Raw genomic sequence first — 26756 nt, 5'->3', positions numbered from 1 at the left:
CTTCGCTTCACTATCATCTGTCGGTCAAGGACTTTTGACTGTATAGAGGATTTTACAAGACACCTGTATGACCGCTTCGACCCCTCTTCTCGCCTTTCTCAAGGCCTTCTGGTTAAGGTAGTTTCAATAAGTGGGTAATCGCTCAGAGTTTCCTGAGTAAGAACCCTTATGGTGCCCGACTCCTCTGTTGCTGGTTTGCCCCCTTTCACATTAATCGCTCATCATGCTTTCAAAGTTCATTTAACCATTTGCTACTTATTACTCCTCGGAGCCAAGGTTGGTACCACAGAGACAAGCATCTCTCCCTGGCTTGGTTATCAGTGGAGGAGGGTCTTGTGTACCGTAGACTTCTGCTGCAACACATGCTTGCTATTGTTCGCAGTGTTATAATTCCTTTTGCAGAGGTCTCATGGGCCTTGGTCAGAAAGGTCAAGGTTGCTTTTCTCCTTGTCACCCTCTCGGTATGAGCCGTCTTTCTGGAGGTGAGGTTTACCTTGCTCGTCTTGTGCTCCACCTTTTATCCCTCTGAGGAAGGGAAAGGGCCGTCGGGTGTGTGTGGGTCTGGTCAATTGCCGGACTTTGCCTGACCTTGGGATTGGGACATGTCGGGTAAAGAGCTTGAGTGTTAGTCCATCGTCTTTCGTAATATGCGAATGTGTTAGCGTTGGAAAATGTGTTGGGGGGAGGGGGGTTAAACTGCTTATGTATCCTACGTGGAAGGTTGGGGAAAATTTGTCGCAATAAGGGGTATAATGCGTCTCACTAGTCAGTTTCCCACTTCCACTCACCAAGGACCCCGCCATCCAGGTGATCCTTGTTAGGGAGAATTCTCTGTTTAGGCTGAATTTCCCTACCTAGTGAGTCCCCCAGCAGCTTTGCTGGATTTCTGGGGTTTAATTTTTTTCTCCTGCCAAGAGTGAGACTCTTTTACCCTCACTCTTGGACATGTTGAAGTGTGTTTTCTTGGTTAAACCTTGTGTTGAATGGGCTATGGGGTCTTTTACTCCATAGGGCCTCATGTATTTTTGTGATGTGGGTCACACAGCACCCTCTGTGCCGTGACCCAGGGGTGTCCTAGGGACTCCCCAACATAGACTCCATACCCTGGGACTGACTACTGTCTCCCAGGGCATGTAAAGTCACCAAAGACTTTGCTAGTCTTGAATCCTGAACAGAACCAGTACAAACCATCATATTGTGGACGTACTGGCTGGGGCAATTCGATTGCCCCAGGGTCTGTTAGTCGAGGGGGCACGTCTCCGTCCCCCCTGATCGAGTTTTGGCTGGTGGCAGTGGAAACTACTTTTTATATTCGACCGCGAATATTTCCCTATGGGATTTCCCATTGTTTTAGGCTAACACATTTAATTATTTATTTACGGTAGCCTTAAACATACCGCCGGTTTATATATTTATTTTTATAACTCCGGTTGGGACTTTTTGCCAAAACTTGATTCTAAAATGGCGTTGGTGTTCGCCTCTGTAACTCTGACCCAAAGTGGAGCCCTTTGTTCCACTTTTGGCGGGCTTCTCCACAGAAGCCCTCCAAAGTGGTGCCACTCTGTCTGGGGTACTTAGGAGGGGTGGAGGGGGATTTAGGCACCCTGGACTGAGTTACCTTGGTAACTCAAGTCGCACTCCGTCCTGATTGGCCCAAGTGGTGAGCCGCCCGGCTCACCACTTAGCATGTTTGAGTGACAGCTAGGCTGGGTGAATGGGGGCTTGTTGCATAAAAGCAGGGCTTTGGGGACTGGGACTTCAGAAGTCGCCACAGGACCAAGAATCCGACGAGGGAAGAGCTGAGCCGACCTGCTTCGACGACACCACCCGGTGGAGCCCTGCTGAACCGTCTCACCACTTTTTCCCGACGACCGAGGAGAACTCTTAACGGAGTGGCTCCTTCCCTTGACTGGTGGGGACAACCAGTTTTCGCCTTCTTTCCGTTCTTTTGAGGTATCTCGTGGCCGCCTTGCCTGTGCCAAGCACCCCGGCATCCGGAATACCACACTTTACCCCCATACCGCGAAAGTCGGTACCAACCCTTTAACCGGAGGACTCCGCGGCTGGTTTCTTCCCGGGCAGTGCTACGACCTTTCTCTTCTGCTCTTCAGCGAGATATTCTTCTCCCCTGACCGACGTCGAGCCTTGCTGTCACTGCCTGGAACAACTGCCCCCGCTGGAGGATCCTTTCCGCTTAAGGTACTGTGTTCCGCCTGGCTTCCCTTGCTACCGACTGTACGGGGTAGATTTAGTCCCCGGCTTTCGAACCTGGGAGTGCCTGGGACACTTTGGCTAAACTTTCTGAGCCACTCTAAACTCTTTTTGACTCTTTGCAAGACTTTGAATCTCTAACTAACAGTGTGATCTTGGGCACATTTTCGCTCCGGCTACTCTAAGAGTGGGCCCTGCCTAGTGACTTTTGCTCACCTGTGACTTTATTCTTCTTTAAGCCTATTGCAAGTGTTCTGGACCTTAGAGTGGTGTGTCTAACCTATTTCTGCTTTTTCTCTCCCTTTCTTGGAAACTACTAGAGTGTCATCTAACGTTAAGCACTCACCTCTGTTTTAATTAAGTGGTGTTAACCTAGAGTTGTCTAGATAGGAGAAAGGATTGAATTTACTTTCATTATAACTGTGTTGGAGTGTTTTTACCATATTCGTTGTTAGAGTGTTTTTACTTATGTGTGTTTTTAAATAAATAACTATATTCTTTTGAAACCAAGCTCTGGTCAGTGTTTGCTTGTGCTATTGTGTTTTGGTACATATTGTGTATACTTTGCATACTGCCTAACTCTTCTTGAGAGAAGTCTGACTGCTCAGCCACAGCTACCAGGTAAATCTGGGTGGTGCGGACTGCTACCAAAGGGGTTTACTGCTCTACCTGTGGTCTTAAATCTTTTGCAGTGTTCCCCAAGGGAACTGCACAGGTTTCTGCCTAACACTGGTGTACAGCGGTGGGATTTGTATTGAGTATACATTTTATTGTGCTTTAGATACCTTAGTGCAACTAACCACAAAGCTTAGCACTGAAAAAGTAAAACCTCTAACATGTCAGTTATAGAAAGCTATAGTCAAGAGTCCCTTGCAGCCAAAACTGCTGATTGTTTAAGAGTGCTCTGTAAACATAAGGATCTCCTGACTAAGGGCAAGAAAATGGAGCTGATTGAAAGATTGTTAGCTAACCAAAGTCTGGGTGATGGTTCAGAGGAACCTACCACTCCAGCAACTGTAGATGACAGTGTTGAAGTTAACATGGAGCAAAATGTTGATGTTTCTGAGGAAGAGTCAGAAGAGGAGGGTGAGGCTGTTGTAACTGTCCCCCCTAGGCCTCTGCCTGCTCTACCTGCTGTGCCTACTGGACCTTTACCAGGTCCCACATTTAGTCCTCAGTACTTTGAACTGGAGAAAATGAAGCTAGAATTGGAGTATAAGAAACTTAATGCTCAAACTGACAAAGAACTAAGGCTAAGGGAAATGGAGCTCAAGTATGACTTAGAAATGAAGAAATTATCTGTTGAGAATGTTTCTCTCTCTGGCTCCTCTAGAAGTTCCAGTCCTAAAAGACCCCGGATGCCTAAAGAATTGGTTGGTATGTATGAGCCTAAGTTGGATGTGTTGGATTGGTTGTCTCTGTTTGAATATAATCATGGGCTCCAGAACATCACAGGAAATGACTTACTCACCTGGTTGTTCTCTAGGCTTCCCCCTGTTGCAACTGATGTGGTAATGGAGATGGGGGAGGAGGATAGGAAGGACTATGAATGTGTGAAACTAGCTTTAATAGCTAGGTTTGGGAAGACCCCTTCCCAGTATCTTAAGAGGTTTAGGAGCCTCAAAAAGCATGATGGTACCCCTTGGGCTACCTGGGTGAGTGAATGTTTGAAAAACTTAGAGGGATGGATTAAGGGTTACAAGGTGAACACTTATGGAGGTATGAAGAATTTGTTTATGTTGGAGACTATTTATGATGCCTGCTCTCCTGAGCTCAGACAACACTTGGCTGATTCCAAGGAATTGGATTCCCGGAAACTAGCTAAGGCTGCTGACTTGTGGGTTGCCAACAGGGCCACTCACAAGGATTCTGGGGTAACTCAGAAGAAGGATGGGGAGAAACAGCCAAAAAAAGACTCCAAAGAGAATTCTAATAATTCCTATCCCAAAGAGGGCCCCAAAACACAAAATAACCAGGGTAAGCCACATGGGAAACCTAGTCAGGCTACTGTACCTTCTGGCCACAAGCCAGAAGGGGGTCAGAACAAGCCACCCTTCCAGAGAGCATTTGGACAATGCTATGTCTGTCAGGGTACTGACCATATCAAAGGAGATCCCAAGTGCAAGGGTAAACCTGCAGGGATCAGCACAGTCTCCTTAGCCTTCACTCCTGAGGATGAAGTACAGATGGCTAGTGCCCACTTTGAACTCTTTGCTGAAGAACCCTTGGGTCTTCAAGCAACTGTAAACTTAGAGCCTATGGGTCTGGTTAGTCCCCAGAATAGGGTTGTGTATAACTCCCTACCTGTTAACTCTAAGGTGTATTATGTGGACAGTGTTCTTGTCAATGGCCAGGATACTCCTGCCAGGAGAGACACTGGGGCCAGCAGAACAGTAGTGGATGAAAGCTTCTTTCAACCTGAGGATGTGGCCAAAGCACCCAAAGGTCCCACTAAGATGTCTGGAGGCCCTGTCCAAATGGTTCCTATCCTACCAGCCCTCATTCAGTGTAACAACATGACAGTGAGGATCCCTGTCAGTGTTCAGACTGAGGTACCTGGGAAGGTCCTGTTGGGGAATGACCTAAGAACTCTAGGAGTAGTGTCACATACCCCCAGGCCTCCCAGTATGGAGAAGCAGAACTTAACCAAATTGGCTAGAAAGGCTACCTTGAAGGACCCTTCTAAGCCTGTGGGACCCTCTACTGAGAACCCCACTACAAGCCCTGGTGTTAGTAAGTTGACCTCTAACCCAGGCACATTTCAGGATAGTATGCTAGGAACATGGGCGCCCCAACCAAGCTCCATCATTGTTCCCCTAGTCTCAGAGTCTCTGACTCACCCTACTTCTGAGGAAGAGGTGGATAGACCAACTAGGCCCCTATCTGGACCTGAGAGAACTGGTAATTCTCAGTGCTGGTGGAAAACCAGAAAAGAAAAGTCTAAGGCCAAAAACCTTCAGACTGTTGGACCTTCTACTGAAGACCCCAACTCAAATCCTAATGTTAGGGGGGAAACTCCTAAAATAGGTAAGGGTAGATCTAAGAGGAAGGGGAAGCAGGTGCAGTGCCTAACCCCAACCCCTCCAACCAAGAGGCCTAAGACCCAACCTGCTCCCACAAGAGAGGTGGTGAGGAACCTTGGAGGCCCCTCTAGATCTCAGGGAATCCTTTATAAGGACCCCTTGAAAAAGCCTAACATAGGTTCAGAAGTTGTACCAACTTCTGAGGGACTGGTCAACCAGATCCCCTATAACAAAAAGACTGATGTTCCTCAAAGGGTTTGTAGGTCCTTTAGCTTGCAAAAGAAAACCTTTGAGTTCTCCCTTAAGCATAGGTCAAGGTGTCACCATCAAAATGCTGATGGACTCTCTAGGATGTATATCATCGACTAGAGGTATGAGGTTCATCCAGGAGTGGATTAAATCCTCCTGTCCCTTAGTCTGGGGGGGGCGAGTGTTAGGGAGAATTCTCTGTTTAGGCTGAATTTCCCTACCTAGTGAGTCCCCCAGCAGCTTTGCTGGATTTCTGGGGTTTAATTTTTTTCTCCTGCCAAGAGTGAGACTCTTTTACCCTCACTCTTGGACATGTTGAAGTGTGTTTTCTTGGTTAAACCTTGTGTTGAATGGGCTATGGGGTCTTTTACTCCATAGGGCCTCATGTATTTTTGTGATGTGGGTCACACAGCACCCTCTGTGCCGTGACCCAGGGGTGTCCTAGGGACTCCCCAACATAGACTCCATACCCTGGGACTGACTACTGTCTCCCAGGGCATGTAAAGTCACCAAAGACTTTGCTAGTCTTGAATCCTGAACAGAACCAGTACAAACCATCATATTGTGGACGTACTGGCTGGGGCAATTCGATTGCCCCAGGGTCTGTTAGTCGAGGGGGCACGTCTCCGTCCCCCCTGATCGAGTTTTGGCTGGTGGCAGTGGAAACTACTTTTTATATTCGACCGCGAATATTTCCCTATGGGATTTCCCATTGTTTTAGGCTAACACATTTAATTATTTATTTACGGTAGCCTTAAACATACCGCCGGTTTATATATTTATTTTTATAACTCCGGTTGGGACTTTTTGCCAAAACTTGATTCTAAAATGGCGTTGGTGTTCGCCTCTGTAACTCTGACCCAAAGTGGAGCCCTTTGTTCCACTTTTGGCGGGCTTCTCCACAGAAGCCCTCCAAAGTGGTGCCACTCTGTCTGGGGTACTTAGGAGGGGTGGAGGGGGATTTAGGCACCCTGGACTGAGTTACCTTGGTAACTCAAGTCGCACTCCGTCCTGATTGGCCCAAGTGGTGAGCCGCCCGGCTCACCACTTAGCATGTTTGAGTGACAGCTAGGCTGGGTGAATGGGGGCTTGTTGCATAAAAGCAGGGCTTTGGGGACTGGGACTTCAGAAGTCGCCACAGGACCAAGAATCCGACGAGGGAAGAGCTGAGCCGACCTGCTTCGACGACACCACCCGGTGGAGCCCTGCTGAACCGTCTCACCACTTTTTCCCGACGACCGAGGAGAACTCTTAACGGAGTGGCTCCTTCCCTTGACTGGTGGGGACAACCAGTTTTCGCCTTCTTTCCGTTCTTTTGAGGTATCTCGTGGCCGCCTTGCCTGTGCCAAGCACCCCGGCATCCGGAATACCACACTTTACCCCCATACCGCGAAAGTCGGTACCAACCCTTTAACCGGAGGACTCCGCGGCTGGTTTCTTCCCGGGCAGTGCTACGACCTTTCTCTTCTGCTCTTCAGCGAGATATTCTTCTCCCCTGACCGACGTCGAGCCTTGCTGTCACTGCCTGGAACAACTGCCCCCGCTGGAGGATCCTTTCCGCTTAAGGTACTGTGTTCCGCCTGGCTTCCCTTGCTACCGACTGTACGGGGTAGATTTAGTCCCCGGCTTTCGAACCTGGGAGTGCCTGGGACACTTTGGCTAAACTTTCTGAGCCACTCTAAACTCTTTTTGACTCTTTGCAAGACTTTGAATCTCTAACTAACAGTGTGATCTTGGGCACATTTTCGCTCCGGCTACTCTAAGAGTGGGCCCTGCCTAGTGACTTTTGCTCACCTGTGACTTTATTCTTCTTTAAGCCTATTGCAAGTGTTCTGGACCTTAGAGTGGTGTGTCTAACCTATTTCTGCTTTTTCTCTCCCTTTCTTGGAAACTACTAGAGTGTCATCTAACGTTAAGCACTCACCTCTGTTTTAATTAAGTGGTGTTAACCTAGAGTTGTCTAGATAGGAGAAAGGATTGAATTTACTTTCATTATAACTGTGTTGGAGTGTTTTTACCATATTCGTTGTTAGAGTGTTTTTACTTATGTGTGTTTTTAAATAAATAACTATATTCTTTTGAAACCAAGCTCTGGTCAGTGTTTGCTTGTGCTATTGTGTTTTGGTACATATTGTGTATACTTTGCATACTGCCTAACTCTTCTTGAGAGAAGTCTGACTGCTCAGCCACAGCTACCAGGTAAATCTGGGTGGTGCGGACTGCTACCAAAGGGGTTTACTGCTCTACCTGTGGTCTTAAATCTTTTGCAGTGTTCCCCAAGGGAACTGCACAGGTTTCTGCCTAACAATCCTCCCTCACTAGTCCATGCCCAGGAACTGGATCCAATAGAGCTGGCCATGTCCTGGCCACCTGGATGACAGACCCCTGGGGACTAGTCAGGGAGACACCTTCAGGTTTCTCACAGATACTACTCACGAAAATTCTCTAGACACTTCAGTATTACATAGCACAAGAACAGCTATGAAGGAATGAATTACTGCACAAAAGAGGTATGGTAGAACAAATGAATTACCGCAGTAATTTTTCTAATGGACGTTCCGTCCACGGATTCCGCATCCGATATCTATCCCCCAGCACAGTTGCTCTTTGAAAACTTGTCAGCCACAAGGGGGAACAGTGCGGCTCTGCTTGATGCCTCCATGTGCTGGACGTTACGTTGGGGGCAGTGAATATTGTGGCACTGTGCCCCATGGCCTTAGTTCTACCCTTTTCCCCTAGCACTCTTGAAGGTGAGGGACAGCAGAACTGAAAAGTGTACTACCTATCCGCCAGCAAATCATAGCATTCTAAGATGCAGACATTGACCCATCATGCCCGGGTCAGTTTGACCACAGCCCTGCCAGCACGGGCATCAGTATACCTAAAAAAAGCTGGTCATCTTTCCTGCCATTTCTAGTCAGAGAGGCGTATTAGCTGAGAATCCACACTAGGTCCAGCCTTGGAAGGATGAGGAGGAGGAGAAACAAAAGACAGGAAGATGGATCATTTGAGGGTGGTGGACATCCTAGACTACCTACGGGAGGAAGGATGGCCTCACTCTCAGCGCCACTTAGTTGGAATAGACCGAATAGGGATGTTTAACAGATCACACCTGGAGCTCACTCACCCATCCATGGGAAGTTATAGCAACCAAGAAAATCACCTTAAGGGTGAGCAACCTTAAAGAACTAAGAACGCAGGGGCTCGAACGGAGCGCCCACAAGAAATGTCAACACAACATTTTTATTTCATGCCGGAAAAACTAACTGGGGTAGGGGAAAACTGGTTGCACAATCCCTGCAAAACCTGCTGTGACAAATTCAGGGAATTCATCCCTTCTCCCCTGGGGAACCACACCTTTTGAGACTAGGGAGGTGAGCCTGCTATGCAATTCACTCGCTAGGTGATTGGGCGAGCGGGATCTCAATGGTGCGACCCCCATTTGGGGGACTAGGACTCCCATGTCAACCAATCTGTACCATCTCCCTTAAACGCCATGGCCAACAGGGTTGTTGCATACATGCAAGATGATCACATTGCTAAAGAAGTGGGCCCTTTAAAAATGCTGGGATTGGTTGCTGAACCCTCTGTTAAGCTGAAAGCCTGTGGCCAACAGGATTGTGTCTCTCGTTCCCAGGCAGAGAATACAAGCAAAGCCTCTTACTTGGAGGGTGAGTGCAGCCACAGCGGAAGAGGATGATTGCCGGAAAAGGGCCAGCAGCCAGGAAACTGCACAGAACAGGAGCCACTGCTGCCGCAAAGAGCCGATGCAGCCTGGAGGCAGGACCACAACACATACATGTTTGGTGGTGGAGAGCCCGCAAAACTCTGCCGATTCCAGGAATGCTGGCGATTCCCATCCACGAGGTCTCAGAGACAGACTGCACTGCGACCGAAGCGGTCAGACCAACGGGGCTGAACTGCAGCACCTGAGCAAATAAGGAGGAAGCCGGAAAAACAAAAAGGATGGTTCCCACCAAGAAGGAGCAACCGCCTACGCCCACCACGGATGCTGCCAGAACACAGGCTCATGGGCCGCAGCAAAGAGGGAGGAGGGTGTCAAAGCTCGGCGAAATGCTAACAGAGAACCCAAACGTTAAGCAAAAGGAAACAAAGAAGAAGGGTGCCCGGTAGGTCTGAAGACACGCTGAAACTGAAAGAAAGACCCAAAGAGGGAGAAAACTAATAAAAGACCCACAAGGGGGCTACTCAAAACCAAAGAGTAAGCAAATATCCCCAAGCAGATGAACCCAAAGTCTCTATCCCAGGAGGGGTGACCAAAAACCTGAAAGAAGCAGAAAAACAACAGAAGGGTTGTATATAAAAGACACTTTCCTCAAGATAAAAACCAGGAGGGGCTACTAGAAACCACGTCAAAGGGATGAACCAAAAGCCTATACCCACAGAGGGGTAACTCATAACCTGAAAAAAGCAGAAAGAAAATCACAATGGTTTTATGTGAAAGATTTATTCCTCAACAGGGAGACTTTGGCTGAAGAGGGAAACTTTGGCAGAAGAGGCCTGAGCCCAATCAGGATTACAAACTGCAATCACACACCGAGGGTAGTGAACTGTAAACAGTTATATGAAACAAGTCAATTGGTCCCAGTCGGACCCTATACAAATATTTCATACCTGATATCACCCTGCAAGAGTGGACAAAGAACAGGGAAGCAAAGTTGAAGGATTGGCAAGAGCAAGTTTGTCAGTTAAGTGCTAACATATCAGAATTGAGCTGCTCGTTGTGGAGGAGCTCAGGAGTTTATTCTTTGTGCTCGTTACCTAAAATGAACTGACAATTTGCTTGCACTGTGAAGGAAAGCCAAAGCCTACTGGGCTAAGAGGAACCTACTTTTCTTTAGGATTTTGTAGGAAACATCAGGAATGCATCATTTTGTTTAAACTGTACTCCAACGATAAGAAACCTGGGAGATCAAGAGACTTTCTCTATAGACTTTTTGGGGAAGTGTTAACGCACCCATCAGCAGAGGCCAAGAAAGGGGGAAGGAGAACCACCTCTCTAGGCCAATTCTGTCTTAGTTATTTAGTGGTAGGGCCAGATAGATGAGGATAGCTTTAGACAGGACTAGTTGTGTTTGAGCGACATGCGGACTAGCACCGTTTGTTGATTTGTAGAAAAGGGAACGTCCACTATAGCTATAGGGTTTAATAAAGCCAAAACGTAAACCAAAATGTCCATTTGTCTGCCTCCTTGCTCTGACTTACCACACTGCATAACCATGGTGATAATGAAGAACAAGCCCTGCTTATGGACCTTTTAAAAACCAAAATAACGGCAAGATATCCCTTCACAGTGCCAATCTGCATGCCTTCCCTGGACAAGGAAAGCAGAAAATCCAGTACAGAGATGTGGGACAAGTAAGCAGGTACAGATCCCAATTATTTACACCAGTTGCAGGCATAAATGGACTTGTTGGCAGGCTTTAGAGCAGAGAGTAGTAAGTCTAGGACATCATCCAACAAAACCCCCCACTCATATCTGAGCCTCTCAGCAGCCAGGTTTTAAGCTTCTGAGGTTCTGATGAAGCGCATGCCTCGGACTGGGAGAGCAGATCCACTTTTCTTGGAAGGCACCAGTGAGGGCATTTGGAGCGCGTTCTTCGGGCCAAGTCTGGAGGGATCAAAATCAGTGTGGACCTTAACAGGTGTAGCTTCCTGATAACTCGCACGATGACAGGCTCCAGTACCATGTCATGGAAATTGTCTGGAGTAGAACAACTCACACTTCCTGTCCACCAGAGGAGTCCCCAGCTCAGAGAATACGACCAGAACTTCTTAACAGAGCTCCTACTCGTGGGAGGATGAACATTGTCTGCTCAAGGTAGCCACAATGAAGTTCTCAGTCCCGTGAGATGAGCTACCATCCGAGAAATGCTGTTCTTTAAAGTCCAAACCACGCTCCCATTGCTTCTCCGCAGAGAGGCAAGGGCCTAAACCACCCTGCTTATTTAGGAAAAGCATGGCTACGGTGTTGTCTGTCAAGATCAGCACAGTCTTCCTCTGCACTGAAGGAAGGAACGCAATTGGGGCTAGCCCGATCGTGCTCAATTCCAGCAAGTTGGTGTTCTCTCAGGACTCCGCTGGAAACCACAGACCACTTTCCAGTCTTGCAGGAGAGGACCTCAGGCCCCCCTTTAAAGAAACATCTGTGACTACAGTCAGTTGTGGCCACATTTGGCAAAGGAACAACCCTTTCAACGAGCTGTTCCCCAGGGACCACTATGCTAGGTTCTGGGACACACTGCAAGACTTGCAGAAGGTCTGATGTGTGCCCCTGAAACAGACCACTGACAACTGAGAAGCCACTGAAGTGACCTCATGCGCAGCCAGGCCTCCCGTACTACAAAAATATAATTAGAATAATTAATTTGGTATTTATTTAGCACAGACCTAGCTTCGAGAAGCAACAGAGTGCTTTTAGAGGTATACAAAAGTACAGATGCATAACAAAGTGCTTTTCAGACGTAACAGCTATACAGAGGGCAGGTGGGATACAGAGGCGGTATACAGCTGTACCGGGTGAAGGGGAGCAGAGGGACGGGCAGCTTCTAGGGAGTCAGATGGTGCAAGGTGCGATGTGATGGCCTCGGTGTTGAGGTAGCGATTCCTTGAAGAGGTGGGTCTTGGATTCTTTTCTGAATTGTAGGAGCGTGGGTGGGGGGGAGGGGTCTGATGCTGACAGGGAGTAGGTTCCCTAGTCTTGGGGCGTAGGCAGTGAAGGCGTGTTTTCTGGTCCTTTCCTTTTTGCAGTGGCAGATTTCAAGTCTGCATGTGTCCTAGCTTGTGGTGGTGCACTGCCCACCAGAGATGCCGAGTTTCTCTGCAAGGTAGCTGGGCGACTGCCTTATAGATGATGCAGCAAGACTTCAGACCATGAGACCCATCAAGCGCAGGAAGGCCGAGTTTGAAACTCTCTTGTAATTGGAGGACAGGAACTATCTTGGAGATGTTTGCCACTCTGTCTTCGGGCAGGCCCTGCCAAGGCGAGTGTCCAAGACCGCATTGATAAATCGGAGGGACTAGGACGGCAAAAGCCAAGTCTTCTTCAAGCAACAAGCTGCACAAGAGGAACAGATTTGGCAAAGTCTGGTCTGGAAAAAGAGCTTGGACAAGCCAGAAGTCCAGGGAGGGAAAGGCATGGATGCCTTCTCTCCTGAGGCGATGCATTACCAGGGCCAGCACCTTGGTGAACTGAAGTGGCAATGGCCCACTGTGAATCTCAGGTACAGCCCTGTGTTTAAGGTGGATCGGCACATAAAAGTAGGCATCCTGGAAACAAAGAATGACCAGCCAGTCCGGCAGGTCAACTGTTGGAAGGATTTGGGTTAGAGACAACATCTTAAACTTGTCTTTTCAGTTACAGTGTCAAGAGCCTCAGAGCCAGTATGGGTCGCCAACCCCCATCTTCCTTTTGCACCAGAAAATAGACCGAGTACCAGTCCTTGCCTCGTTCTGAGCAGGGCACCAGTTCTATAGTGCTTTTCGATAGAAGTTGTGGAACATCCTCAAACACAAGAGGGTCAGAAGACGAGCATTGGCTTAATGGGGAATGGTCTGAAAAGTGTTTGCAAAAGGGAAGCAACATTCCAGTTGGCCAACCAAGGCATTGAATGTTGTGCGAATACTATTCCTTGCCGAACAGGGATATTCTCCACTCCTCAAGAGACATATGGTAGAGTCCGTTTCACTGAGGCTTTGAACTTGAACCTGCTGAGGGCACGGCTGAGTCAAACAGGCCACCTCTTGGACCACTTGGACCACAGCCGCTGACTGGGCGGCATTTCATTTGCTGTTTGATGAAGGCAGCTTTTCCCCTGCTCTTGTGGGCGTAGGTTGGGGAAGAGCCAAAATCTCATCTCTACTCATGGGGGCAGCAGGTTGATGTTTCCCTGGAAGAGCCAGGGACTAGGCAGGCGCCCTTTGAGGACTAGAATGTTTGGAGAAATTCATCATGCCTACACCCAAACAAAACAGGTTTTTGCCATCAAACAATGCTCAAGAGTTTAGCCAGAACATCCAGTGTGAAATCGGAGGACCTCATCCAAGGATACCTCCTCAACACTGCCCCTGTAGCCATGGTACGTGCTTAACAGTCAGCGGCATTCAGGCCCAACTGCAGAATTTGGCAGGATGCCACCCTGCCATTATTGACCAGGGCTCCAAAGACTTCTCTAATCTATCGCACAGGCAGGTGTTACAAAGCACCTTAAACTGCAGACCAGAGCCAGGGCACAGGAAGCATTAATGGCACTTTCGCCAAGACTGCGATGAATCCAAGGAATATGCTCCCTCTCCCAGGTGGGAGCCATCCCCTTTGGCACTAGGGAACTGAGACCACTAAGCTTAACACAATTTAGGGGAAAGGGAAAGTGGGAAACCACTGGGTGACCCTCTTCCCGTTTTAGAGGGCAGGAGAGCCCCAGAAAGTTATACAAATTGTTTTAACTTTTCCCAACATTCCAATATCTTTGTTGGCTACAAGGGAGTTAAATTGTAGAAGGACTTGAAACCTCTTATAAGAATGGCTGGTGTGGTTTCGGACCCACTCCACAGTTCTCGCAGGGAGCCAGAGAACAGTGTGAAGTCCCACCCTGTAACCGAGGGAAGGACAAGGATTGAAACAGGAAGCAGGCCACAGCAGAGGAAATGGAGAGGCACAAAACCCTCTGCCTAGGAGTTGTGGTAGAAGACGTAGTATGCCAGGCATGGCAGACCCAACTGCGGCCGAGCTGGCAAAAGCCCTGACGGTAGAGGAGCTGTGCATAGCACAAGCTACCCGATAACGGGCGTGTTGAGAGACCGTTATTGGAGCCCTGCAGGAAGCATGGAGGAAAAGGAGACAAGCTCCACCCAGAGCAGAGCACCTTAAACAAACCAGAGAAGTAAAGAGGCATTGGCTGAACCCTGGAGAAGCACCGCCATGAGGTAAGCAATTGCTCCGGAGAACTGGGAGAGGTTAGGCAAGGCCAACAAAGAGCCCAGGAAGGTGTATGACACCACGGCAGGGTGCAGGAAGTGAAACCCCAAGGTGGGGCAAAAGATGCGAGACCCCAAGGTAGGATGAGAAAAACCAGGCCCCAAGGTGCAGTAAGATACCAAACCCCAAGGAGCAGAGAAGCACAACCCCAAGCTGGGGCAAAAGAAACCGCAACTCAAGGAGGGGTACAAGCCAAAAACCGCCTCTAGATTGGGGACGCAAGGAAATTTCCTGGTAAAGAATACGGGGAACAAGGAGTCGAAGCCACAAGCCAGGCATTCCCTTCTGAGAAAGGACACACCAAGAGACATATATGGGACTTTACTGAACTGGGCAGCAGAGAGAGTGATTGAAAAGAAATTCAACCTACTAATTTAGACTGTGCATTAGGGCGAGGAGCCATATGGATTAAGACATACCAGGGTGGGGGATCAGAAACAAGTGCGACAATCTAGACAATTTGTCCCTTTTCCCCAGAGGGGAGCCACCCACTTTGAGGCTAGGGAGGAGATTACGCCAAGCAAGACCCTCCATAGGGGGGTCTGCGCAAGTGGGACCTCACTGGGAGGGACTCCCTCTTGGCGACAAGGATTCCCATTCTGATCATAAAATCCCTGTCCAAACAACAATTTCTGCATAAATAGGTGCTGGAAAGACTATGGTATCTCACGTTAGAACTACAACAAACTTCTCACACTCCTTTGGCTTCGGGTAATGCTGCGCGTCGTCTGAATGTCATAACCAAAGACGACAACACATTTATATTGTTGCTGATGACATACCTAAGAGCCGAGCTGATGGTGAACCCAGGAGTGACTCCTACAGAAGGAGGACAGCAATCCTTACGCAGAGAGAGCCTCTGGAGAGACGTCATCCTGGAGCGGCGACACAGCGTGGAGGAGGAGGAAAGGACCGCTATCTGGATGCTGATGAACAGACATCCTGACCGAGCAAGAGACTCAGATTGGGAGAATGACACAGAGACAGAAGCAGAACCATTTTAGCTGTTGGCGCAACCACAGTAGAGAAGTGGTGGGCCTGGCGCCTGGCACCAACGCAGAAACTAGCAGAATGGAGGAGAGCCGGGTCAGCAAGCTCCGCACAGCAAGAGCATTTGCCTCTGATACAGACAGCATCAGCGAAGCAAACGTGTCTGAAGTTTAAATGCCACTGAGGGCTACAAACTTTGGTTTCCAAAAAGGAAAAACCCAACACGGTTACGGAGACCGGAGTAGCACGAATGGAGAGAACCACGGCTGAGATAGCCGACCAAGGTACAAGAACAAGGGGCTCACTCCCTATGCAAAATGGAACGAAAGAGATAACAACACTTTATTCACAGACTGGAGAACCTGACAAAAGTGGGAGAGCCAGAGAGAATTGAAAGGGCTCACGCCCTTTGTACAACAGAGTGAGAGATACTTATGTTTTATGTCAAGGCTGTGAAGACTGGAAGGTACGAGGAACAGATAAAGTCGGCCCTGCAGGCATTCCATGTGCAACAGATTGAAAGGAGAGACCACTCTACAACAAGGTTGGAAAGTCCAACTAGGCTCCAGGAACCTAGAATTCATGAGAAGACAGATGCCACATGTGTATGGAGTTGAATTAGAATCATCAGTATACCTACCAAGGAGTTCAAGTTCTACGAAGGTTGGGCATAAGAACTGTTACCAATGATCTTTGAGGGATTTGAAATACTTGCCAAGAATGTCGGACAAAAGTAGTTTACGGAAACCCCTTATTTTCCAAAGAAGAGGAGAAAACAATACAGAGGTCATTTGTGTTTTATTGAACTAAGGACTGTGCACTGTAGCATTATATTTGGAGTCTGAAAACAAGTCATCAAAGTGTTGGGCCATTACTACGGCCTCCTCCATTGTGTTAACTTTTTCTTGGTAAAGCCAGTTAGTCGTTAGGATTTTGACTGAAGAATATTTTCTTTTGGACTGGACAACCCCATTAGTTAGTTTGTTAGGCATGGATCTTCCCTCCTAGCGGTAGGGCCAGATAGGTCTTTTTTAAAAAAAAAATATATATAAAGCCCATTGTAGTCAGTCCTCCTTCAGGTACGCCACTCCAGCCACCATCCAACTTGCTAAGGCCAAGGGACTAAGTTTACTTACTAAGCTTGATTTATAGGTTTGCTTTATAGTGGTAGGGACAGAACTCAGGTTAGCATAGGTTTCCAGATGGAGGACATTCTTGTTTTTTTAACCATCTTCCTGACAAGCAACCTCTTATAGTTCCTTTCTAGAGTAAGGCCAAGACGCACGCAGGGACAATGGAGGCTTGTGATTCATAATAAAGGAAGGTCAGCTACAATGCCAACTTGACTCCTGATTCTGATCTAGCACATCTGCCTGAGTAAAAAACCTTCCTCCCCCAGGCATACTGTTACTATCTCAGTCAGGAGGTAGGATGGGAAGGAGGATGTCTTCACACGGTCTGTGGCCTCCTGGACTACAAGGTTCTCAGGGAATGTGTGCGAGGAAAGAAAAGCCAGTTGAGAAAATGCCAGCCTCTGCTTTTTCACCAAATCTCGGTACACAGTTGGAACCCAAGTATGCTTTGTCCATAACTCAAGGATCGGGGCCTCTACTGCTAGTTTAAATGTCAGTATTGTCTCCCTTTGACAAGAATATCCATCCACTCAACTGAGCTTCAGGCCTGGAACGAGCAGAAAACTGCAACATTTTAGACATCAGGATTTGCAATGAAACCTGACGTTTCCCTGGAGTTGGTGCCTGAAACATGTCCAGCTTGCAGAGGTGTCCAGCCCACTTGCCTCTTGTAAATAAATCAATATAAGACTCCTCTGGGAAATCCCTGACCTCCCAGGATCCACAAGGCTAAGCCCAAAGGAGATAGGAGCACCCTCCTCAAAGATGTCCACCATATTAGCTCTGAATGCATCCCTGGGAGCAGGGTGTACTCACAGTGGGCCAATGGTGCTGGTGGCACCAAGTACAGCGGAAGATGGAGTGGTGCGGTCTAGTGATGGAGTCTTTTGCAGGGTGTCTGCCATCTCGTCCGAGCATGGTGGACTGACGGCACCATCAGCGTGGAGGTCAAAGCAGTCAGTACCTTGGCAAAAGGGTCAAGCATATGAAGCCAAAAGGACTACCATTTCTCTTGTGTGAAGTAGGTTGGGAAAGGTACCTGTGGTGTCTTCTACTCAAAAGGAGTCTCCAGAGCTGTGACTTCTCTTTGAGAAGGAAGAAGAATGATACCTGTGGAAACCATCAGGCGTGTGTGACTACTTGCAATGTTTCTTCTTTTTGTTCACATGGACTTGGGAACATTGTTCAGTATTGCGCTCTGTGCCCGGCGACCTCAAATGATTCCCTCTGATATCTTCTCCCTAGTGTAAAAAGGTGAAACGGTTTACAGTCCGCTCCCGAAGTTACCCTGGGTGTGCCGACTAACACCACCCTTCATACAGCATGTCATGTCCTTCCCCCAAACAGTACAAAAATAATGTAGGGCTTGGCAACAAACATTTTGCATCTACAGACGCAGGGCTTCTATCCTGAAGTTTGTTGGTTTCGGCATCAAAAAGTCTAACGAAGCAAACAGAGAGCGAGGAAAAAAAGAACTACGGTCATCGGGTCCAGCGCCTCAAATACTGGCTCAGACATCATGACCAGCATGGGGCATGCAGAAGCATCCAGAGAAGCAGACATGGAGCTATGTTGCACCCCATGATAGTGGAAAGCTTTCTCAAGAACAGTTGAGCTGGGCTATACCAGATGAGGAATCTGTGGGAGGAAGGAATCCATTAGACATGGATATAATTAGGATAGAATTTGAAGGGTTTACCTGGAAGAATACAAAGAGTGAGAGGAAAAGACAGAGTGGCAGGGTGACCAACAGCCGTATTCCCAGGGTTAGAGGATGAGGATACAAGTTGAGGAGAATCTGTTTGTGCATTTGCATTAGTAGTGCCATTCAAGCTACATTCCTCTGAGTTTCACCTAATCTGACCTTCCCAATTGCAATGTTGAGTGGCTGGCACTGCATCAGCGATTCCCTGCCGTGGCATGCTTCGCTTATGTGAGAGGAAATCAAGTGTGCTACCTTATAATCCCCCCACAGACTCCAAAGGCACCAAGTCCTCCTACACCCTCTCACCCCCATGTTCTGAAGCTGTTAAACATTGGCATAGAACAAATACTAATTTAATGTTTCAATTACATATTACTCCTGGATTCTTCATTTCTAATTATAATCACGTGTTTTGATTTTTAAAACATTTTAGTGGCTATAATCAGTAGAAATATCCACCAAACAAAGATACATTTGCTGTATTGGGAGTGGGGTGTTCAACTACATAAATAAAAAGATGCCTAGTTATGATACAATGATAAATAGCAGCCTGAAAGGCCCACATGCAATACCTTAAAACTGAAGAAGGCTCGTACAGGTGTGGGAAAGGAGCGAGGTTTGAATATGTAGATTCCAGGGTGGCGTGGTGATGACTGATGGAGGTCTCCAGTGTGACACAAGGGCACCGGGCCTCACAATTCAGTAAGGTCTAAATCACATCAGCAAAGGCCTTCACAATCTTGTCATGTGCACCAAAACCAGACGACAACATAGTACACAGACACTGAACACCAAGACAGGTCACAACATTAGCACGGGGCTCATGTTTGTGCCTTTATGCAACAAATATGTTTAAACAAGTGAAAACACAGGCAGAGTGTTCACTCTAAACTGGCCTCACAACATGAGTAAAGACCCACTCAATCAGGAAAGGCCACAAGCAGCAGTACCAGAGGCCCCACAAATATGTTTATATGTAGAAAACAGCAGAAAGCAATAAAAAATTCTGTGAGTTGTTCACTGCACACAGGCCACACAACATAAGGACAGACCCCTTTCAATCACTGCATGCCCCATCATCATCAGTACCTGCTACACGGAGTTAAACCGAGATTGCTGTGCGGCACACAAACCAGCATAACCATGTAAGCAAAGGGACTTTAAAGTATCCTTCTCAACAACCACCTGATTGTGACAGGCCCATCATACATACACTGTTATTTTGAGTCGTCTTTTGTGGCTGATCAAAATTTGAACACACTCTTCCTCTCTAATTGCCCAAGTCTCAATTTTCAAACCAGGCATGTGCAAAGGAAATATCCAAAGTCAGATTGTATAATGCATTTTTAAGATCAACACTAAACAAATATATTAACAATTGATTTTTCAATATGGTGGTCAATACATGCGCCCAGCAGTCTGTTTTAATATAACACATTGGATATTGAGTTTTATTTTCAAAACATTAAGGTATGGCTTGTAAGACTCTCCTGAATAAAGCAGGGAACACTCTCTTTGGGGCACGGCAGTAGCAGGATTGATGCATCCTTGTTGTATCGAATGATATGCAAAATGATCAATTTTAACATCTTATTTCATGGATCTTTGCTTTGCAGGCTATGTTAAGTTTGTTAGACTGTTCCTTCACAAAAGCGTATAAAATAAATTAACGCAAAGAATGCCAAAAAAACAAAAAGGTTAAAAACCTCGACTAGACAGAAGCAAAACATTTTGGGTCCCTCTAGCCGTCCGCTCACTGGTCGCCAAAGTATCCCCTTACTGTGCTGACAAGTAACATGTCAACATGTGCACATGCTCAACATCATGGAAACATTCTCAACGCACAAGGACATCAGCACATACAAATTATTTCCGCTTATTGTAGTGGCAGGTCCAGCACGCAATCGTGTGTGCTCCCAAGGCCTACTGCAAGGTCGTGATCTACACTCGGATGCAGCTATCCTGCAAAAGTGCTGCAGGCCCTGGTTGGTGAGCAATCCCGGAACAGAGTTAAAGTGGGGGTGAGGGAGAGTGGGCATGCAATCAGGTGGGTGATTTCTCGTGAGACAATAGGATGGGTGTTACAGGGGTATTGACAGGGGCAAGAGAGAATTGGGGTTGGCGCGAAGGAGAACTGATGCACAAAGGACCAATGGGAACAAGGGTGTAAAATGACACTGTGTGGGGTGAGGGAGAGGGCGCGGGATAAGTGGGGACCACACCAAATCAGGGAAAATGTAAGCAATAGCCTGGGGGGGGGATGAAGTTGGAGACAAAGCTGGGAATCAGGCGGTGACCCTCTCCAAGATGATCATCTGCTATTTTTGAGGACATTCTTATTTGTTTGGGCTTCTGTCAAGCAGTGCATGGGTGGGGTTGCTTTGCGTCTATCCTTGTCAATGTTGATCTTTGTCGGGCGACCATTAAACATACATATAATAAAAAGAAGACAATCTAAGTCCTCGGTACCAACAAGGAAAAAGGGGCATGATAAGAGGAGTTCGAAAAAAAGGGTTGGAAAAAGACAAGCCAGCCGGAAAAAATAAAGACTCAGTTGGAAGGTCCTCTCCTACAGGTAAAACATCTTCGCAGTGCGTAATAGTACATCACTAATTCTCAGCAACCTCATGAGCAAGTTTAATATTACTCCCATTTACAATACAATTGTTGGAAAAAGTGAGAGCTAGGATCAAGAATGTGTAAGAAAAAGCCACAATTTTCCGATTTGCTATAAATGTTAGTTGATCCAATATCTTTATAGTTCCAAAGCATAATGTCTGCATATAATTGTTATTTTATACACATTGGTTCAAAATGTTCTCCTAACCAAATAAAATGTTTTCCTTAGTTACAACACTAAGGGCCTCATCACAAGTTGGGCGGTATCCTGACTGGGATACTGCCCAACTGTATTTGCGTTACCGCCCACCTGTCCGGCGCTATTGGCACCGGATCAAGGGTTGGGTGGTAATGGGTTTTCCCCATTTTCGGTGCAATTACCGCCAGTGGTATTACTGTGTGGTAATTGCACCAAAAATCAGCATTTTTCCAGCGTATTTACCCCTAGCTTGAAGCTGGGGGTAAATGCTGCCAACTCATGTTTGGGCGGTCCCTTAAATGTGGCGGTAATAGCGTTGCCACTGCATTTGAGGGCTACCGCCCAACTCGTGATGAGGCCCCAAGTATATAAAAAAAAATCAGGCCTAAAAGTAGTGAGCGTCCTAATGAAGAAACCTACTCGTATGAGCCTCTGCAGGGCGTTCTATTAACTAATCTATCTTCATCTTCACAATCCAACCTAGACTATTTTGTTGTCGATTAAGAATTTGATTAAAATATAAGTGTAAATTGTTGGACGATGGGGGGACCGAGGCCTTCTAGGAAAGGATTGGTCAGGGGGTGCCATGCCAGATGGCTATTGTGTTGCATGGAAGATAGGTGGCATTCAGAGGGTTTTAGAGGAATATCATTAATTGGAGACTGGAAACATATTTTTAGAAGCATGTTCAGATGTTACCTAGACTCTATAAGTCACATTCGTGAACACCACTGCTGCACAAGTATCATTCCAAGATTTGAAACCTATTTATGGTGTTCGAATTCTGTACCTAAACTAGCCATGTACTTGCTTTCACAATCAACAATGCGAGGCTGTTCCAGAGGATTCACGGGATTCCCTTTCTTACAGGATTCATTCACTATTACAATTTCACTTATGCTTGATCAGTTTTGCAAAAAAATGTTCTGTTTTGCACGGCATCTGTGCCTTTTCTTCCATGATCGTCCTTAGGGAATATGCCAATTATAAACAATTTCTTATGTTACCCGTTCATGGTCTGCAGCTCTGGTGACCTGCGATAGCAAAAGCAAAGGGAGCCGTGCAGCGTGAACATGTTGGTGTGAGGGTGTTCCAATGCAAGTAGTGGTTACAAAAATGTAAATTCTACGATCCTGCTTAGATGACTGGGCCAAAAGGCTTTGCAAAGCTGAGGTTTGTTATATTGCAGCCAACGTGAAGCTACTTCTAATCCTCTGTACCTTTTGTTGGCTTAACCTCTGCATTTTTTTCACTACCATACGTTTGATGTTTATTATATGCATTTTCTATTTCTTTTCAATAGGCCATTCTCAGGGACACTCTCCTGGTCAGGCGGTTGGATTGGGTAGACCTTTTAGGGCATAGCTAGGCTGTTAGTTTGGACCTGAACATAGATCTTCTAAGGTGATGTCCCAGGGACCTCTCCGCACTACCTAGCACTATTCCTGGAAACAGCAACACAATTGCATAGTAGCAAAGGTGGGAGATCATTTCTTTTTGCATTGCTAAGTTGGTGTTTTCTCTAAGGATCTTCTGTTCATTTCTTCCTCTTTATTGTCCTCAATACTCACTCTCCTCCACTAAGCTTTTCTCAAGGAGGTACTTCGCATGCTTTAGGGGTTTCACTGTTTTGAAAGCTGGATAGGCATTTTCAACCATGTTTGTTTCAAAATCCTGTCTACAGCCAATTTGGGTGTTTCAGCAACATTGGGGCAGAGAGCTTTTAGGGAATTTGCAAGTCATCGACTCTGGCTCTTAGTCTGTCTCAGAATGTATTCTTGTTTAGCCATACTCACCCTGTATACTGTCCTAAGTTTGAGTGGAATAGGAACAGTAAGAGGCAAAACATAATGGAGTACATATATCATGGCCCTATATGAAGCACTTAAGAAATATGGTTTTGGTAGGCCAAGAATAAATAAGCATGAAGAAAACATCTAAACTAATATTCTCACACGTGCTCGACTTCCCCACTTTATTTCACCTGCTATTTCAGGCTCATACTTCTTTACTAAGCTGGTCTCATACTAACATGACTCATCAAACTACCCATCATCCTAACAAAACACAGCTAGCTAGCACATACCGGCTAGCGTAGGCGTCTCCTCAGGCCTAATGCAGCCAGAACTCAGTCTGGATGTCCACCTTCCAGACTGAACACATTCAACTGATCTCCTCAGCACCACACCTACCGCTAAGAAGCAGCTATTGTGCAACAACCACACCAGCTGCACACATACCTGGTGCGTCCACGCACTTTTAGACTCTCTCTCTCAACTGACTTGAACTGCAGTTTCCCGAGGGCGTTCAACCTACCAGCGCCTTGAGATCATACCTATGATACATAAGGCGCTATACAAATGCAAAATAACATAACCTGCACCTGAACATGTTAAGGAGTTGTTTGCACTTAGGTGATCAGGGAAATGGTTGCCTGAGCACTCAAAAAACGGAATAACAGACCACAGGAAGGCAGTCACAAACGTACCAACTGCATAGTTATGCCGACAATGTGGCGTCAAGTGTACCAACCCTCACTGATATCCTAGTGTCATAAAAGTAGGAGCTTCTGGGGCTGTGGTGTTACCTGCAACTAATGTTAGCAGAAGCGCTCAGTAGCAAGCTCTCCCCTCTTGCTAGTCCCTGCCTCCCCGGGAGTCTTGGGTCTGTGAGAAGCCTCACATTATTACATCTTCTGCCAACTCTGCAGACCCCTCTGCAAAAGCTGCTCCAAAATGGGGGTTTATTGCTGGCCTTAAACACTTTTAAACAAAAAAAGGGTTGGCCCCTACATTTTCTGTTCACAGAGGCTTTCACTTATGAGTGGGGAGGAAACATCTGTCAAAAAAGAACGAAGTGAAAAGCTTCCCCTTCCTCAGATCAACAGTTCTAATCACAACTCTATTTCTGGTGCAGATATGTCAGTACAAATGCACCACGCCTTTGTGTTCTTTTTTGTGCTTACAAGGCACTTTTATTTCTGCTTGTTAGGCATTCTCCATAGTAAGTCATATTCATTACATACATATAACGACAAACGTTAACAATTAACAACATTTTTCTCATACAAAAAGAGCTTAGCTTGATCTACAGTATGCTTCTCATGTGGGGTTAGTAATTCAAAGTGCTTTCATTACAATCAAAAGAAAACCGTATGATTTTCAGAATTTTTAACAATTTGTTTATGTGTGACCGCTGACAAACCATAGAGTTGTGTGTAACGGGAAACAACGTAGTGTTACTGTTCCCTATCTCGACCACAGTCTGTTTGCATTGGTGATGGTTGCACAATAAAGATCAAAGCACCCAGTGGCTACACACAAAGTGTTCACAGTTGCCACTGTTCAAGCTTGTTGTAGGGATGATGTTTTTGGTCAATGCGTTGACACAGTGTTTCGGCCCTTTCTGTAATGGCGCGTACATCCAGGCGACCAAACCGTATAGTGTGCTAGTGGGCCTTCATCAGGACGAATGTGGTTAAAGGCACGATGTAAATTGATGTTCTAACCCTTTTGGTTTTGTACGTGAATCTAGCGGTGGCTAAGATACTGGTGACAAACTTATTCCATATAGTGGATACATCCATATGACTGTTCATATAGGCTCTGGTAGTTATTCCAAAAGTGTTCTCAATTCACGGATAACCATATCTGAACTGTAATAATGAAGCACCATTCGCTCATCCGCTGTCAAGCTTGAAATTCTGGTAGCCAGAGCTTGCCGAGCTAACTTTAAGCCTTATCCTCCTCTCGTGCCACGGTCGTAAAATTCAACAATAAACACTGGCATGCAGGATGCAGAGGATGAAACAAAGAGGAGCCACAGCAGCCGTGCACACATCAAAGTAGCATGAGCAGGCTGGGGCTTAGTCTTTCTGACCCACCTGCAACATGGTCTTCTTGCACGATTTCTCGGAGCACATTATTGGCTTTACGCCAAATCCAATGGGGAACTTTGATGGTAAGAGTCAGTGTTGAAATACCACAGTGAGACAGAGGCATAGGATACCCTTATCTACTTGGGGCACTTTGGCATTATTTATTAAGGGATGACTGCATGCAAGATATGCCATGGACAGAAAGGAAAACAGTACTTACACAAAGAATACGGAGCCCACCAAATGGAATATATATATATATATATATATATATATATATACATACATATACATATACACACACACATACATGAGGATTTGACTATAGACAATGTCGAACCTCTGGGCCCCTCCTCCCTCGGCATTCCAGTACAAAATCCTTCAAATGAGGGCATTCAGCAGCATAATCACAGGGTCGACACAGGGGAATATTTGCATGCACAGGCACGTTCCCTTTGATTTGATGTCTGCCCTTTTACAAATCATCTGAGAACACAGACGATGTTGGTTCATGCCTATTGGAAGACGTTCTTACTTCCGTGCAATCTAACAGCTCAATGTGCCTCAACAAAGCCAAGGAACAACTTGACAACATCGAGTAGAAAGCCGTTATCACACAGTTACACTGGTATCACATTGCGAAAAAACGAAAGTATTTTTAGAGGTGAAAATTGAAATCTTGCAATGCTAAGTTTCAGGAAGAGAAAAGGCAAGTCATGAGATGTAGCAAAGAAAGAAAATACGACTACGTTAAAAAACAAAAAGAATCACATTAATGAACAATTGCACCTCGCTATGTTGGTACTACCCACAATATACCTCTCAAAATATAAGTGCATTTTTCGTAAATTAACCACTGTTTCCGTGGACTGGTAATTTGTACTCACCGCTTCACAGGTTCTGTCTGCACAAGGGCAGCATCAGTCATAGCCTTCATCCACAACTCCATTTCCTTCACAGTGTCTGTGCAGAAATAATAGGTCCTCATATTTGGATGGGTTGCCTGATTGGAAATGACAGGGTCATTTTTAACAGAACAACATTCTGTAAAAGAAAATAGGATGGGGAAACAGAAGTTACAATTTTTCTCTAGCATGACACATTTTAAGGACCAACTTTGAGAGGGCTTAATTATTTCCAGTGAGACAAACATGAGTACGGTTGCCTCTGAGCTGGCTTTAATTCCACGGTGTAAACTGAAATCGTTTGATAAAAAAAGAAGAAAAGGAAAATAAGTAAAATTGACTCTCCCTGAAGAAAGCCTCAGCAGTGTACCTTGTAAAAACATGTATGACATGTTATACCCCAGACCCTATTGCCAAATAAAGCTCCATAGAATGTGTACAGTGGAGCCAATCAAGTGGAATGGCCTCTTTAATGGTTTCTGACTAAGAACATTATGAAAATCTTATTTTTATACCACACACTTTCATTCTGGTCTTATTTTTCTGGTTATGAGGGAGCGATCCAGGTGACCACTCTCTCATTACATGCTTCATGAGTGCTTCCTAGGTTTTATGATATTTTGCTGGATTTGCCTGTTCAACTAAGAGCATTGTAGATGTCAAACAAATCACATGGCACAGAAGACAGATACATATTTAAAAGCTGAAAAAAGGACCATCAAAAGGCTTTAAGAAAATCAGCGGCACTGTCACTATAAAATATCTGCTGCATGTTCTATATCACATCGACTGCATTTCCCCCATCAGTGTTTATGAGGCCCAATCACTGGATTGAGTGCTCAGTTAT

At 46.2% G+C, this 26756-nt stretch overlaps 1 protein-coding gene across 16 annotated transcripts in view; it reads right to left on the bottom strand.

The window, feature by feature from the left end:
* Nucleotides 1–26756, bottom strand: part of PLEKHA5 (pleckstrin homology domain containing A5) — a 1790419-nt gene that overhangs the window by 704238 nt on the left and 1059425 nt on the right. For all 16 annotated transcript variants that reach the window (XM_069628398.1, XM_069628397.1, XM_069628399.1 and 13 more), the window contains one exon: nucleotides 25892–26007. In XM_069628398.1, coding sequence (XP_069484499.1) covers nucleotides 25892–26007 — 116 coding nt within the window. The remainder of the gene's footprint in view (nucleotides 1–25891; nucleotides 26008–26756) is intronic.

This window comes from Ambystoma mexicanum, chromosome 12 (genome assembly GCF_040938575.1).
Source record: "Ambystoma mexicanum isolate Mex_15411 chromosome 12, UKY_AmexF1_1, whole genome shotgun sequence".
Taxonomy (NCBI): Eukaryota; Metazoa; Chordata; class Amphibia; order Caudata; family Ambystomatidae; genus Ambystoma; species Ambystoma mexicanum.
The sequence above is the reverse complement of the archived record's forward strand: the minus strand, read 5'-3'. Positions and strand labels throughout refer to the sequence as shown.